Raw genomic sequence first — 17,219 nt, forward strand, 5'->3', positions numbered from 1 at the left:
GGGGCTGAGGGACCCTCCAGAGCAGGTTTTGGTGTGGAGAGGAGAGCATGTGGAAGTCCCTTTGCACCAGCAGACGTCTGCTACCACAGCTTTCAATACAACCCACTGTATTGAAACTATAATATTATTTAGGCTGAAAGTCTATTCACTATTATCTGGGAGTAAGTTATATTAAAGCCAAAAGGGCTTACTTCTGAGCAGATGTGTATAACTTCACACTGTTAGTATGAATAAACAAACAATAGCAGTATCTTTCACGTATATGAAACTTGTCTTTTGCAAAACAGCTCAAGATTTCTGGAAAGGCAAGCTCATCTAATCAGTAGAAAGGAATGAGAAATTTATGTACAGTACTGTTTTGGTAAACGCACAAGATGAGGCCAGCCACAGAAATCATGTAAATGTAAGTTGATAGGGCTGTGATTTGCTATGAAATTGTCAAGTTCATTGTGTTCACAGAATTTAGGCAGCATTTATTTAGAAACACTATTCTTGACACTTCTGTTAATGCAGAAATGAATATTTACCCGCACTCAGAGTACAGTGAATTTCAAAGATTCAAAGCCAGCAAATTATAATACCGTTTTTTCCTGCTGCATCTCAATGCAGTTAAGATCCTTAACAAAACCCATGTGCTTTTCCCCAAGTACAAGCAGGGGTAGTTTGCAGCATTTGGGCACCTGAGGTGAAACACCTCACTCCTACCCCCATGATGAGTTTCTCTTCAAGAGTTTCTCCTCAAGAAGTTGTTGCAGAGTCTTCCCTACCAGGTGGCAGATGGGAGAGATCAATTTTGGATTCCCTTCACTCACCCAGCAGCAAATTGGAGTGGGGAGAAAATCTCTCAGTGACAAAGCTGGCTGGTGGATTGCCTCCCCTCTCATTGACTCAGCAGATGGGGAGGTGTTCGGCAGAGCTTTGCTACTGGTCCCTCTCTGCCCATTGAGGCTGGGCAGACTGGTGGCAAAACTGAGAACAAGGGTGCCACCTGAGGGCAGCTGCTTCATCCTGCCTCATAAGCTGGCTGGCTCTGAGTACAAGATAGCCTGCTTTTGAGCACAGGAAGCCATTGTACACTCCTGAATCCTCAGTGCTCCTAGTCACCCAGTGATAGCCAAATACCTACTTCAAGGTTTCTGAAGGACTTGTGTCTGTGTGCTCACAGAAATTTCTTTTCTATGAAAAGCTGACTGTCACATATCACAAAATGTTTGCTTCAAAATAGTTTGATATGTGTCAACATCTACATGAGAGTAGTGTGGGGAGAAACGTGGCAATGTGGGGCACTTTTATTTTTAATGCATTTATTTGATGCTTATTATATAAAATGTCTCAAAGCAACTTACAATTGCAAGCTCTTTAAATCCATTATTTTAATCATGCTGGAATCCTTTTGGATTTGTTTGTTACTTTTACATCTCAAATAAAATTATTATTAATGTGGCCTTTTTAAAATGGATTCCAAAGTGCCTGAACTGGTTTGACTCTCCCCCCCCCCCCCCCGCCAGTAATAGGCTCGGTCTGAAAGTTTTGTACACTGGACTTTATGAATACTAGGTGATTGAAGTATTATTTTGTCAAACCTTTTAATTTAATTTGCAGTACAACCTGTTGCTTGTCTACTCAGAAGTAAGCCTATTGAATTCAGTGGGGCTTACACTTAGGAAAGTATGCATAGGACATTTGTGCATACTGCTCTTATAGATTTTGCTGCTTTAGTGTATTTTTTGTTTATTTTTAACTTGGTTTATTTGGATCTGAAATTTTATAAATTTTGGGAATTTGATTGAAGGACAGGGTATACATCATTTTAATAAATAGGTAAAAAAAAAAAAAGGCCACCCACTTCACTTAGAATTCTTACTTTATGAGTGACCTTTCCTGAACATGGTGTTTTCTAGATGTTTTGGACTAAAATTCCCATTCGCCCTGATCATCACAGGTGGAGGGACCAGTTTGAAGAAGACTGATCTAAGGTTATTCCTGCTTAAAAAAAAATGTATACCAAATACTAGACTGGTTCACACATCACAGTGAACCACAGTAAAAAAGGAAAGGGGGCTTGCTATGCTGTTACAAGCTTACTGGTTGCTCCTGCTTTGCTTTGCTCTGCCTGGAGCAAGGAGAAGCAAAAGCTTTAGCTTAGCATTGCATATGAAAAGTGGACATGCTTTATTACTCTCTGAAGAAACCACTTAAATGAATAGTCAATTAAAGCCTAAAACACTATGTCATACAACCAAAACTTGCCATGATTCTGCAATGGAGAAATCATTTTATTGTGCTGTCAGAGTAGTGTTAAGCCTTCATTGAGATGTAGTGGGGAGATGCTTATCATAAGTATTTAAACAATCAAATGACCATTGCACAGCGTTGCTAGCTCTGTAAGAAACTCATCATGCAAAAAAGAAAAAGAAAAGAGTTTTTGATTCTGTAAATTGGCCTTTTGAAATACCATCATTATGGTTTACTGATGTGAAAAAAGCTTCAAAACATGGAATTGTAACCTAATCTTGCTTTTGCATTGTTCAGAGTCAACAGATTCTCCTTACATATAGTTGTACTAGAATACATAATCAGTGGGAATGGAAAAGGTAACGTTTGCTTACTGAAAAGTAGCAGATTGTTCAAAATTCCATTGCTGTACTTTCCAGTGAAGCTCATAAGTGCTGTGGTGTGTGTATGTGATTAGTATGTGTTAAAGTACATAGCTATGGCATGCCTTATTGAATTACAGAACTTTAAGAACATAAGTGGCTGCTTGATCAGGCTAAAAGCCTGTCTAGTTCAGCATCTTGTTCTCATTCTGGCCAACCAGATGCCTTTAGGAAACTAGTGAGCAGTACCTGAGTACAATAACACTATCTCCATTTGGTATAGAAACGTGGGTGGTGCTGAGGTCTAAACCACTGAGCCTCTTGGGATTGCCAGTCAGAAGGTCAGTGGTTCAAATCCACGTGATGGGGTGAGCTCCTATTGCTCTGTCCCTGTTTCTGTCAACCTAGCAGTTTGAAAGCATACCAGTGCAAGTCGATAAATAGGTATCGCTGTGGCGGGAAGGTAAACGGCATTTCCAAGCACTAGCACTCGCCACGGTGTCCCGTTGTGCCAGAAACGGTTTAGTCATGCTGGTCATATGACCTGGAAAACTGTCTGTAGACAAACGCCATCACCCTCAGCCTGAAAAGTGAGATGAGCACCACACTCCATAGTCAACTTTGAGTAGATTTAACCATCCATGGGTCCTTTACCTTTACTTTTTTTACCATTTGGTATTCCCAGCAACTGGTGGCAGAACTGTCTAGCATTCTCAAGATAGCTAACACTGTTTCCTAAAGCAGTTCCAACCAATCAGTGAAAAATTTGGAAAGGTAAGAGTCATCATATGAACTGCAAAAAAATATTCTCTGTGAAAATTTGCCTTCCCCTATATGCTTCTGTCCACTGATGTTGTCTGGCAGAGTTTTTCACATTTTCTTCTTTCACGAAAACCTTTGCACGCTGACCAAGAAATATCTACTTGTTGCAGAGGATTCTGATGATTATTTTTGAGTGCGTACTCTGTTAGGCTGGGTGCTGACTGGGGCCCTTTGGGACATAATATTCATGTCTTGCTAAACCATGTTGGTCAAGCTGAGATCTCAGCGGGTACTAGGTGCATCACCAAAGTTTACAGCTACTTGGTTTGCTAATAAATCTAGACAGTTCATAATGCTAAAACATATTAAATCAAGGAGCATTTCACCAAAACTATTTTCTGGCTCAGAACATAAAACATTCTGCACATTGGTGGCAGCATTCAGCAGATCAGATGCCAAAAGGCAGGTTCTTTGTAGGCACATCCTCAAAGATTCATTAATATTAAACCCTCTTCATCAGTGCTATTTTTTTTTAGAAAAAGAGGTTCTGGAGCTCACCATGAACTTCTTCCTCTTAGAATGGAAATGGTGCCCACCTGAGAGGTGCTGGAGCTGAGCTCTAGTGAGATCCTGCTGCAGGGGACGGGGGGGGGGCAGGGACTGTGTTCTTCATCTGACTGGAATTATGAAGTTACAGTGGTGCCTCGCAAGACGAAAAGAATCCGTTCTGTGATTCTCTTCGTCTAGCGGTTTTTTTGTCTTGCAAAGCAAGCCCATTGACGGATTAGCGCTATTAGTGGCTTTTAGCGGCTTATCTGCTGATCGGATCAGCTGATAAGCGGCTTAGCGGCTTAGAAAAAGGGGGGAAAGGGAAAAAAACCAGCAGGAACTCGCAAGACATTGTCGTCTTGCGAAGCAAGCCCATAGGAAATTCATTTTGCGAAGCACCTCCAAAACGGAATACTCTTTCGTCTAGCGGGTTTTCCGTCTTGCGAGGCATTCGTCTTGCGGGGCACCACTGTACATGAAATACCAAGCTAGTGCATTGTTTTTGTGCCACATCTCCTGCTACGTGGACTTTCCAGATGCTTTGGATTTCTGCCATTTTTCTTATCCTGAAATGTTTTGAGCCAGAATGTATTGCTCATTTCTGGAGATAGTAACATCTGGCAGTGGTGTATTCATCCTTTGACTGAAATTCTCAAACTGACAGTAACATTACAAATTCAGTTGGAACACTGAGAGTAAGATGCAGAAACCGGCAGTTCATCCTGCTGCTACTGCAGACTTGCCAGTCACTTAGCACCATTTTTTTTTCTTGTTTAGAGGAGAGTGAGGATAAGAAAGCTCTCATGCAGAGGTGAAGTTAAGCCAACATAACATGTGCACATGTTCATAAAGTTAAGGAACGGTGCCTGTGTACCTTTCACCTTCTAACTCTAAAGTAATCTCATCAGAAGGAGTTAAGCTGTACTTGCCAGCAGTTAAGACTCAGTCAGTAGTTCCACACAGAAAATTTATTTTTTTCAATAGTAGACTGAATAAGGAGTCTAATGGATTCAATGAGGCATAAAGAAAAAGTGTAAAGGGACAGCAGAGGAAAATAAAAGAGAAAGATGTGCGAAAAAAGAAAGGAACTGGGGACCATTGTAAGTCTTCGGGAAAGGGAACTAGGCAGCAATGATTATATCTCCTGAAGTGTCTTTTGTTTCAGCTTGAACTAATAGCAGAGAATAGTCCTTCATAGTGAGGCTTTAACATGCAGCCCAAGATTGATCTCTGTATTCAGAGGAGGAAAGTAGAACATTCATGAGATGCATGCAGAGTTTTAGGCTTTCCTGCTTTTTCTCGTTGAAGTTTTAAAACACTGAAAAATGTTTTCTTCTTCTTCTCTTAACACGTTGGTGAGGATTTAAGGAAATCTCTGAGCAGCTTGCTGCAGAAGTCTTTCTGCAGCACTGCAATTGTATTTCACATGCAACTGCAATCAGCATGGAATTGCAATAAAAACAAACTATTTAATCCCTCACCCCATGTGGTTTTCTGTTGCAGATATCTTTAATTGGCACCGGAGACTAGATTAGGCTTCAGTCTAATAGACATGAAAAGGAATTCAGCTTCACCCTAAAAATTAAGCAGGATTTTTTGGGCTGTGACAATGCATACATTGAGGAACTTGAGGGTCATTCCCTTGTGAGAAATAACTTAGGGTAGTTTTCAGTCTCAGTTATACAAGTGGCCTCATCGCCTCAATTTAATATTTTCCTTTTTTACAATCAGAGCTTCTGATTTTTCCTCCACCCTATTTTTTAAAAATAGGGTGTCTGTCTATTTTTAAAAAGGTAGTACAGGGAAGCAACTTAATAATACTAGGTAAGTAAATGACTGATAAAATAAAAAGACAAATATTTTTATGCACAACTACAGCGATTATTTCAGTGTTAATAATTTATGACTTGACATACTCAATCTGTATTACTCACATAATCTCATACAAATGAAAATGTATGTGTAGATTATTAATTTTTTCTCATATAGTCAGAATCACATTTTAGCCACTCTAGATAAAAAAAGGAGTGGCAGTGAAAAACTTTTGCAGACAATTTCAGTTTGCCAGTAGACTCTGTAAAGAGTTATGCAGATAGCTGAATGACTTTTTGCGTCTAAGGCAAAAAATAAAAATAAAAATCCAAAAGCCCAGCCTCATTTTGAAATTATGTTAAAACTTTAATGGCAATTGTGCAGCCTTTAATGTAATCCCAAATCTGACAATTGAGATGAATATCAGTCTTCATAACTGATTCCATTCACTCTTACATTTCCTGTTGCTGAATCCCCTCTTAATTTCACATAAAATATTTTTGAGTCATTGCACAGGTCAAGCATCTGAAGAATCCCAGTGGAAGGAATAAATAATTTAAATAACACTAGTAAAAACTCATGTGCATGTGTGTGTTGGTATGTGGCCAAACATCCCCTCAGGTGCCACTAAATTTAGATTTAAGCAGAGTTTCTAAATGAGTATGGAGATTTCTAGTCAGGCAAACGTTCAAAGAATCTTGAGGAAAGCAAAATGTGTTTCAGTAAATCTGGGCAAAGTTCTCATGGCAGTTGTAAAACATTAAACCAAAATGCAACCATAATTGTTAAACTGCAGTGAGAAAAGCCTCAGTGTAAGGGACTGGGAGCCTCCAGACATCCTTTTCTTTGCACGTTCATGATGATTCGTGCACTTTATGTTATTGGGATGGTCATTTGTCATCCCATTTTTCAGTACTGTTTGCCCGTACAAAAGTTTTGGGGTGGTTAGAATGTTTTGTTTCCAGTTGGTGCATATCCCTGCTGAAATCCTGTAACTTCTTATATCACAAATACTCTGCCGTTGTTTTTTTTTGTCACATGTTTGTTGTGCTGGACAGCAATAATGTGGCAGCATTTGGGGTAGCACCACGGAAAAACTAATAAAGCAGAATTAAACCACCACTAATGCACTGTTAGGACGCGGGTGGCGCTGTGGGTAAAACCTCAGTGCCTAGGACTTGCCGATCGTATGGTCGGGGTGAGCTCCCGTCGTTCGCTCCCAGCTCCTGCCCACCTAGCTGTTCGAAAGCACCCTAAGTGCAAGTAGATAAATAGGTACCGCTTTATAGCAGGAAGGTAACGGCGTTTCCGTGCGCTGCGCTGGTGCTGGCTCGCCATAGCAGCTTCGTCACGCTGGCCATGTGACCCGGAAGTGTCTTCGGACAGCGCTGGCTCCCGGCCTCTTAAGCGAGATGAGCACGCAACCCCAGAGTCGGTCACGGGCAGGGGTACCTTTACCTTTAATGCACTGTTATTGTGTCATGAACATTTAGCAGAATATACCCCCAATAAAATAGCAGTTTGGAGGGGCCCATTTTTGCAAAAAATCTTGATTGGCTAACAAATAACATGGTATACGCACAATCCAAGTAAAGCAAAGGAGTAAGGTTCACTACAGCCAACTCTTTTTTCTGATACATCTTGAAGTTGTGGTGATATAGTGTGTGAACATTAAACTGACATGCTGTGTTGTAGCAGCAGCCTGGGAAATCTATTTTTAACTTTTCCAGCTAAAATTGCCATGCTGAGTGCTTCCTATTCTGTCTCAACAGGTTAAAGATAAACTGTATCGTTCCTCCTGAGGTTTGCCTTACTTCTGGACTGGCTCTCCAGAGTTAAGCTTGCTGCATTGCAAACTGTATATACTGTGATTTTCTGACCAGAAGTCTCAGTTTATGTAATGACTCAAACTTGCAGTCCAAACAGATAGGCTAGATATTTGTTTTGTTTTCTCAGCACACTGACATTGCTGGGGCATAGCAGTGATGTGGAGGAACTATTTTGAGCATTGGTATGCAAATTAATACACTAGGCAATTAGAGGCAATTAAAACAGGATCTAGTGTAATTAGAAACGATGTTGTCCTTGTTTTATTCAGAGGAGTTTGACATGTTGGAGAAAAGAAAAGAAAAAGTACAGGAAGCTTGCAATGCTTTTTGAGATGTACCCAGTAATAATAACAGCAACAAAGCTCCATAATGACGGTACAAGTTAACATAAGGTTCCAGGTCATTAAGTGGGGAATCAAAGGGCAGAAGTTGTATTTAAGGATGGGAATAGTACAACACTGAATGTTAATGCGTAGTATGCGTGACTCAAATTTAACGTATTGTAAATGGGAGCCAATGCACCCAAAATATTACCAGGATATCCTGCAGTGCAGACTAATCTAAATGTACTGTTTAATTGATACTGCAAGTCCAAACCTTTGATCCATTCTACCATCCCCATGCAAGGCTGGAGAGCAATTACATGGGCGATCATCCATTTCACTCCCAGGAAAAATTCCCTACATTTCCACAAAACCACTCAGCCTTTGGAGTGGCTTTTGAAGCATCTCCTCTCATGGAGTCAATCCAACTCCTTGGTCCTCTATAGAGCTAGTGATGATGAAACACAGGATTGCGACTAGAGCAACATTGGCAGAAAGCTCGGAATGAATCAGGCTGAACACAGGTTGGGGCCTATTTGAAGATCTGTTTTGTGGCAGTGTAGGGAGCAAAATTATTTTCCCCCACCCCACCCCGTCTCCATTGCATCAGCAAGGAGTTGGTCAACTTGGGGGAGTGGGACAGGGGAAGTGTGTCCCTGTAAGGTTCTGCTGGACATTTCGGAAGCTTTCAAAAGCATAGACCATGGTATCCTTCTGGACTGCCTTGCTGGGGTGGGACTTGGGATGATACAGTGGCTCTGTTTCTCCTTGGAGGGGTGAACCCAGAAGATGGTGCTGGGGACTCCTGTTTAATGCCTTTGCTGTTGACCTGTATGGTCCCTCGGAGTTCTTTTCTGTTCCCCATGCTATTTAACATTTACATGAAACTGCTGGGAGTTGTCTGAAGTTTCCGGGTTTAGTGTCACCAGTATGCTGAGAACACCCAGCTCTGTTTCTCCTTTCCACCTAAATCCATGGAAGCTCTTCTCAATTCTAAACTGCTGTCTGACATCAGTAATGGACTGGATGAGGGTGAACAAATGGCAAGACAGAGGTCTCTTGGTCAGTCAGAAGGTAAAACAGGGAAGAGGGATTCAACCTGTGCTGCATGGGGCAACACTCCTCGTGAAGACACTGGTCCACAGTTTGGGCCTGCTCCTGGGTTCAGCCCTGAGCATGGATGCCCAAGTCTCTGCAGTGGCCAGGAGTGCATTTGCACAGTTAAAGTGTGCCTTCCGCCAGCAGGTGAAGGCCTTCTTATTCCAACCAGCTTTTGGGAATTTTAATGAAAGGGCTGGTACAGTGCTGTTTTTATTGTTTTATTGTTATGTTTTTATTTTTTATATCTATATATAGTTATAATTCAATTATTATTATTATTTTTAAAAATTCCCTGTATGTTTTTAAGCTGTTCGTATTTTATCTGTAAGCCACTTACAGTCCCTGTCAGGGAAAAAGGTGGGGTATAAATATAATACTAATAATAATTTAAGGATGCATGAATGTGCTGCCAAAAGAGAGGGTGCATAAAGACTCTTCCACATTTAACATTCTAACTTTACAACACTTCAGTGAAAGTCCTTTGTTTATACATTTGCTTCTGTTTATATAAATGCAGCTTTATTTGCAGTCTAAATTTAGCCTTGAGCTTTCTTGTGTTTGATTTATGGATGAGTAGAAGAAAAATTCAGTGCAAATATATACAACTTGTAATAATTTTGCTTGGGATACCACAGTTAATGCAACTGTGGAAATGGCTTGACCTTTTGTTTTGGATAGTTTATGAAGGATGCAGATGGGATTTTTGGAGGTGCGAGACCAACCACTGGTATACTCCTCCACCCTTGCCTTTCCTGGCTGATAAGAGCAGCCAAAGGAAGACTCATCAAGTGGGTAATGAGGGTGGCAAATGCCCCCTTGAAGGATAGCATAATTGCAGCAAGACTGAAAGAGATGTGTGAAAATTTTCTAAGGCTGGAGGTACCCTACAACTGTCTTACTGTTTTACTTTCCTGGCTTTGGGGATTTCTTTATCCAATGAACTCAATATTGTAGAGTCAACATAACTGAGTTGCAAGTTTAACAATTGTTTAAAAATTGAAACTGCGCACACAGACACACACAGCTTCAAAGAAAGCAAATAGTTTCTTACACTTCCAAAGACATGTCAGTCTACTTGTGGAGGTGGCCCATCAGCACAGTCCAACAGAGCTACCTAACATTAATGCAACGAAATGGGCCACCAGAGTCCAAGCTAAAATTCCATCCCAAGCTTAACTTCCCAACTTCTTTTATACAGTTTTGGGGTTTCCGTATATGGTAACGATGGGCATGCCAGTATTCTCATTGGTGTCTATATATTCTGGACACATGCAGAATGCCTTCTCAGTTTGAATCATAATTCTTACTTCCCTGTTCCCTAACATTTTCCTCTGTTTTCCCATTTCTAGACAAGAACGTATTGCCTAATCTTTTACTCTTCATCGGTACATATAGACTCCTGTTTGGTTCTGGATTTCTAACTGTACCCTGATCTAACCATATTTCCTTCTGAAACCTGTGCCCATCAACTTCCTATATAAAATTTTGCCCAGGCATAAATGCATCCATGTCAAAAATGATTTTTGCTTTTCTGTAATCACTTTTAGCTATTTTTCTGAGTTAAATCTTAGGTTAACTCTTTCTACTTATACCTTATTGAAGTATGATTGATACATATATGTGCATGATATTTTAGCCCTACGGTAATGGTGCCTCATCTTGAATTTTCCAAATAAGGATTAGTTGGTTCCATCTTAATCTGGGCCTGATTATGTAATGGGCTTGGTTGCTGTAGTGCAATTTATATGCCAAAAACTGGACAGGGAGAAATGTGTCCCTATAAATTCAACTGGTTCTTCCAGTAGCTTTTGATACCATTGACTACCATATTGGTCTGGACCATAGATTAGACTGGGATGCACTGCTTCAATCTGGCTCCAGTCCTTCTTGGAGGGCCAGTTTCTAGCAGTGGTTGTGAGGGTCTCTTAGGTAAATTAGAATACCCCTGCTGAACAAGCAAAAGGCCCATCTAGTGAAGCATGCTCTTCTTCCAGACAACTAACTGCCTAAATGAAACCTGGGTGCAACAGCATTCTCCACACTTTTGATTTTACAGCAATGGTTATTCAGAGGCATGTTTGGGTCTGTGGTGTTTCTCAGGGTCCATCCTGTCCCCACAAGATGTTTAACATCTACCAAAAACTATGGGGGGAAACCAGCCATGGATATGGAGTGTCGTAGCACCAATATGTTGATAAAATTCAGCTCTGCTTCTCCTTTCCATCGCATTTCAGGGTGGCTTTTGAGCAGCTAAGCTGATGTTTGAACTTAGTAATGGACTAGATTGGTGGTTCCCAACTAGCTCAGTACTGTGGACCCCCTATTTTTCAAAAGCCAAGGCATGGACCCCCTACTTTTGAAAAATTTTGGTATCTCTGTGGTAGTTTTTGTTATGTGAATGTTGCCACAGACCCCTGGGTGGGTTATGCAAACCCTTTGGGGTTCACGGACCTGCAGTTGGGAACCTCTGGACTAGATGGAAGCAAATGCCTGTCTTTCCAGGCAGGACAAAGTTGATGTTGATGAGTAGAATTGATCTGAAAATTGGAGTTCAGCCTATTTTGGGTGGGTACTATTTCCCTTGAAACTTTTGGTTCAGAGTCTGATAATACTCCTGAATCTATCTGTGGACCTGATGTCCAACTTAGGGTAACTACCTTCTCGGTTGCTACACCAAGGCTTTGGAACTTCCTCCCCTTAGATCAACACAATGTCTTCCAGATGTTTGTCAAAACAATGTCTTCCAGATGTTTGGCCTACACCTCCCATCAGCTTGAGTCAGCTGGGACTGATGGAAATTGTACTCCAAACATCTGGAGGGTACCAGGTTGACAAAGGCCTGCCAAGGCCAATTTTGGGATAGTGGTAGTTCATGCTTTGGGTATAGAAGGTTTCAGTTTAATACCCAGCATCTCCAGGTCAGAGTATGAATAAGTTTTGTCTGAAACCCTGGAGAGCTGCTGCCAGTCAGCTCAATACTGAGCTGGATATATCAATCATCTGACAGTATAAGACAGCTTCATTGATTTGAACCAAGCTCTCCAGATCCAGCTCCCTGGCAACTAAGGTCTAGCTACAAGCCTTCCATTTCCCAGAGAGCGCAGTGGGTCAGTGCATCTGGCTGTTAACCAGAAGGTTGGTGGTTCAACCAACCAGGGATGACTGTGGGCAGAATTGCTGCACTAGATGGGTTGGACTAGATGAACTTCAGGGTCCCTTCCAACTCTACAATTCTATGATTCTATTATATACTGAATCATCATGAACATAAGAAAATTACATAAGAAGAACCCTGCTAGATCAGACTAAAGGCCTATCTAGTCCAACGCGTTTCCACAGGGCCAACCAGCAGCCTATGGGAAGTCCACAAGCAGGACATATAGGCAATATACCCCACGTGCTGTTGATCTCCTGATAGACATCTGGATTAGTAAGCATACATAATATTATCCTCCATTTATGAACTGCAGCTGAGTACATTATTTTACATGTAACTTTTTGTTGCTAAAATAATGTGTTTTCTCCCACTTGTTCTTCATAGGTTGTATATGTAACAGCTACATTCCCTTACATCATGCTCTTGGTACTGCTGGTTCGAGGAGTAACACTACCTGGGGCATCTGAAGGGATAAAATTCTACTTGTACCCTGACCTATCGCGACTTTCTGACCCACAGGTAGGAGATAATAAAATGTCAACATTCAGTGCATTGTTGTTTTCCATCATGTCCCCAAACTTTTGTCTTCTGTGTTTTTATTTCAGGTTGAAACAAGGGGTGAATCCCTATAGTTTCAACTAGATGTTAAGTAAGCAAAGCCAGTTTGGAAACATTTGTGCTGTGTTTAACTTAATTGTACCTAGAGATGTAAAAATTTCAGGAATTTTGAAACCATGAGAAGAATACCATTTCCTTTAATTTTTTTCGGGGAGAGGGGTGGATTTGGGAGAGATGTTTGGAATATATGCAATAGGTACTCTGTTATCGAAGCAACACTTGTTTTACTGCTTCAGTGCCATAAAATGTATCATTCATAACTTAATTAGCATATCAGATTGTACTGCTTGGCATATTAATGAAATTTACAGAGAAATCCTATGTATATTTTCTTAAAAGCAAGACTCATTTTATATCTGGAACAACTGCTGTCGTATCATATTTCTTTACTTTTTCAAGCAAATTGGTTTAAATCTTGGGTGGCTACTCCATGGCCCCATCAGTAGCTGCAGCATTATCTCCCATCAGCCCCTGTCACCATAGCCAATGTTCAGGGATGATGGAGGTCCAACAGCAGCTGGATGGAAGGCCACAGGTTTCCTACTCCTGCAATAGAGATGTGCTGCTTGACAGCAGGGTTGTTGTGGGCACGATCCAATATGCATCTGATAGTCAAGCAACCACATTAGTTAAACCACTCTAAATGTCAATAGTTTCCCTATTTAGGAAAAGAATCACACTCACATGCCATACTAAAATTAGTATGTGACAAATGGAAGCACCCACACCACCTTTATTTCAATGCAGAACAAGTTTAGAGACACTTTACTTCAGGCATGGGCAAACTCCGGCCCAGCAGATGTTTGGGACTACAATTCCCATCATCCCTAGCTAACAGGACCAGTGATGGGAGTTGTAGTCCAAAACGTCTGGAGGCCTGGAGTTTGCCTGTGCCTGCTTTACTTGTTAATAAGTCCTGGGTAGCTCTTTCACTCTATTTTATCTAGATCTGGGCAAAACAACAAGAAGAAGACTTGTGGTGTTTGTGGGTGGTTGAGTGGGGGAACTGTGTTAGCACTCCCATCTTGATTATAGGCATAGCTGTCAACTTTACCCTTTTCTTGCGAGGAATCCTATTTGGAATAAGGGAATTTCCCTTAAAAGAAGGGAAACGTTGACAGCTATGATTATAGGCAGCCAGAGTCCAGTAAGTAATTGCAAGTACTTCATATTGTAGTCTCAGTGAATGTTTAGGCACAGTGGGTGAGGTTAGAATCTGTAGCAAGACAAAAACTTAATCAACTCCAGCATTCAGAATAAAAGAGCAGACTTATTTAAAACGGTATAAAACAATGGAGAGAAAATACAAAGCTGTGATTTGAAAACAACAGCCTAACTATATAATTTCTAGGGCAGGCTTAACAAAGTAACTTCAGTTGTCATGAAAAACAGCTAGTGTCGTCCCAGGCAATTTGTAGCAGGCATTCCCAAAAGTGATAGAACTATTGTTGGGAAACGGCAGATTTTATCTGTTGATATTCAGGTGAGGGGCTTGATTGTGTGGACACAAGGATCCACTCAGATAGGATTCTGGCCGGGTCAGATTCTGCACAAAAGCACAGAGGGCAATACCTAACATACTGTTTAAAGCCCCTGGAAGAGGCTTTAATTGGTGTAAACCTGAGGACACGTTTCTAATTTGGATTTGGCAAAGTACATCCTTTGTACTTTGTGGATGCTTGCTTTTGAAATCATGGAGATAGGACTCTTTGGGCAGAAAAGCAGCATTCTGAAAAGAAAGGGGTGCTGGGCTTTGGGTTTTAGTTACAAAGCACTTGCTTATTAGACGATTCTGGATTCCATTCAACAACTGAGCATTTGGTATACTTTCCACCACTTGTCAGAAAAGGACTTAAAAGGGAGCCGGGAAATGAAGGCCATTGAAAGTGATTTATTTTATCAAGGCTGATGTCTTAAGAACTGTAAGACTTCATCAAACATAAAGTTTATGGTGGAATTAGATGGAGTCAAATAAATAATAGAGGTGTTTGTCAGTCTTCATTTCTTAAAGTAGCTGCCTGAGTCTAGTGGCAACTCCTCTTTCGAAAGGTTTTGGGAGGAATGGTGGTGTAATTGGATTTGTATGGAATTGGTGAATAATTTAATGCTATTTCCCCCCTTTTTCTCTGTGATAGGGTCCTAAATTTGTTTCTGTTGTATTGTTTTCTGTTGTTATTTATGTAAACCATCCTAGGGCTTCCTGGCAAAGGGAGGTATAGACAACTCTGAAATAAACAATTAATAAAACAAACAGTGAACATCTCAGCAAAAGTACATTTTAAGGTAATATAGCAATTCCCCCAAACCTTTCCTCTAGCACTTCTGAAGTTGTTAAAATGTACAAATTTCATTGGCAAACTCTTGATAGATACAATCCTGTGTTTTAAGTATTTGTATGAATCATTCTCTTGTTCAAGCAGTCAGAACTTTTGAAAACCAGGACTTTTTTCAAATCCCCTTTGCATGTCTCACTATTTCTCTTCTTCTGCACTTTCCCATTCAATAAGATGTTGCTGAAATTCTGATATAGGACCTTGAAAAGGAGAGTTGCATTTGAAATCTTTATCACAATTTTTGTTTACTTTTAAAGTCAGCATCACACCTACATTTAAGCATAGGCTAATTACATTAGTAACTTTATTTTGCCAAATTATGTATTTTAGCAGTTTCAGAAGGACTAGGGTAGAGGCTTTGGGAATTGCTATTTTTGTTTTTATTTTGGGGTATACAGGAGGGCTTTCAGTTTTAATTGGTTTCAGTGTTAGATTAATCAACTCAAGCTTTCATTTATTAATTGATGGAGGTCTGTTTTAATTGGTGAGGGCAATTTTTAATTGGTTGGGCTATGAGTAAAGGGCATCCTTGGATTTTTGAGGCTATTTTTTTACTGTGTTGGAAAAGAAACTATTCAAGATTGCCATTCTTCAAAGAATGAGGAGGTAGCTTTTGTGAGTTACCTTACAGTTATTCCAGTGTCTCAAAGACATCATTCTATTGAGATTTTGGTAATATGGATTTTTATTTAAATATAATTTGTTGTTCAATTAATTGGTTAAAAGGCACATGCTATACAAACTAAACATGGTTTAATTGGTTGACAGTCTTGTGTGGACCATTTTTTTGTAAGAGTTTTATGGACAGATAGTGCTTTTGCTTTTCTGCTTTTACTGTCATTATTGCTATGGTCATTTCTTGTTAACAGCCTTGAACCTTTTGAGGAAAGGTGAGACAGATTTTAAAAAAAACAACAATGCAAAACAGTAAAATGTTTTTTCAGAGTCCAAACAACATTTCACAGTGACCCAAACAAGCTTATGCTGGCCTCATATTATATACCATTTCAGAGACATAAACTTGTTAAGAAAGGGGGGGGGGGGTGTTAAATGACATGGAGTCAACTTTTCATGAGGGTTGCTATATAGTCAAGACAGTAAATTAACTAATGCATTTCTGTACCATACTAGAAAGCATTCTAGCATTTTGGGATATCAGATTGCCACAATTTCCACCATTACAGTCACCAGCTTGGCAGGGGGTTGGACTCGATGGCCCTTGTGGTCTCTTCCAACTCTATGATTCTATGATTCTAAGATTATAAGGCTATATACACTTCACTGAAATAAAATTAATATGGTTTGCATGTACTTTTTTTTAATAAAAAGTACAAAAATTGGAATCTCTGGACTTTCATATTTCTTTCCTGTTTACAACCTGAGACAATTCTACATAATTATTCTCAATTTGTAACAGAATCCTACCTGCACCCTACCTGCACTTTAATCCTTGCTATGATTGCATATTCCGTCCTTGCTGGCACAGAGATGTGAACGCACTGGATCAAAAGGTTCCCTTCTATAAATGAAAGAAGGGCCCTTTCCATGAACAGAAGGGAAATGGATCCTTTGGAAGCTTTGGTTTACAGAAGTGTGGGGAATGGTTTTCACTTATTTCTTTTGCTGCTAGAGTCACACACACACACCCCCACACACCTAGGCCATTTCTCATACGGTTCTAGAGGTTCCCCAACACTCTGAAGCAGATATTCAAGGGACACAGGTAGGGAAGTATGAAATCAGTAGTGTCCATTGTGTCGCTTGTTCATTGTAAAGCAAGCTGGTTTTGTTCCACTGCCATGTCCATCCATTACATAGCTATCCATCCTGCTGTTCGCTCTGGCATGCCTGCATCATTTTATTGTGAAATATAGCTGTATTACACTATAATTTACAGTTCAGTTGCCTTCCCAGTATATTCCCTTTCAAAGTTTAGTGAATTTCCAGAGAGGCAAACACAACCAAGAGCCTTGTGGCATCACTCATCACAAAGCCATCTATGGCTACAAACCTAACCATGTCTATTCAGAAGCAAGTCCCATTGAGGTCAGAGAAGCTTACTTCCAGATGGGTGGGGTTAGGATTGAAGCCACTCTCATTACCTTGATTTCACAATTCAGTATAAATCTGTCATCCCA

At 40.3% G+C, this 17,219-nt stretch overlaps 1 protein-coding gene across 1 annotated transcript in view; it reads left to right on the forward strand.

The window, feature by feature from the left end:
* Positions 1-17,219, forward strand: part of SLC6A11 (solute carrier family 6 member 11) — a 96,194-nt gene that overhangs the window by 32,740 nt on the left and 46,235 nt on the right. The window contains exon 7 of the mRNA XM_083488993.1: positions 12,515-12,649. Coding sequence (XP_083345119.1) covers positions 12,515-12,649 — 135 coding nt within the window. The remainder of the gene's footprint in view (positions 1-12,514; positions 12,650-17,219) is intronic.

The sequence above is a fragment of the Podarcis liolepis genome (genome assembly GCF_965112155.1).
Source record: "Podarcis liolepis genome assembly, chromosome: 2".
NCBI lineage: Eukaryota > Metazoa > Chordata > Lepidosauria > Squamata > Lacertidae > Podarcis > Podarcis liolepis.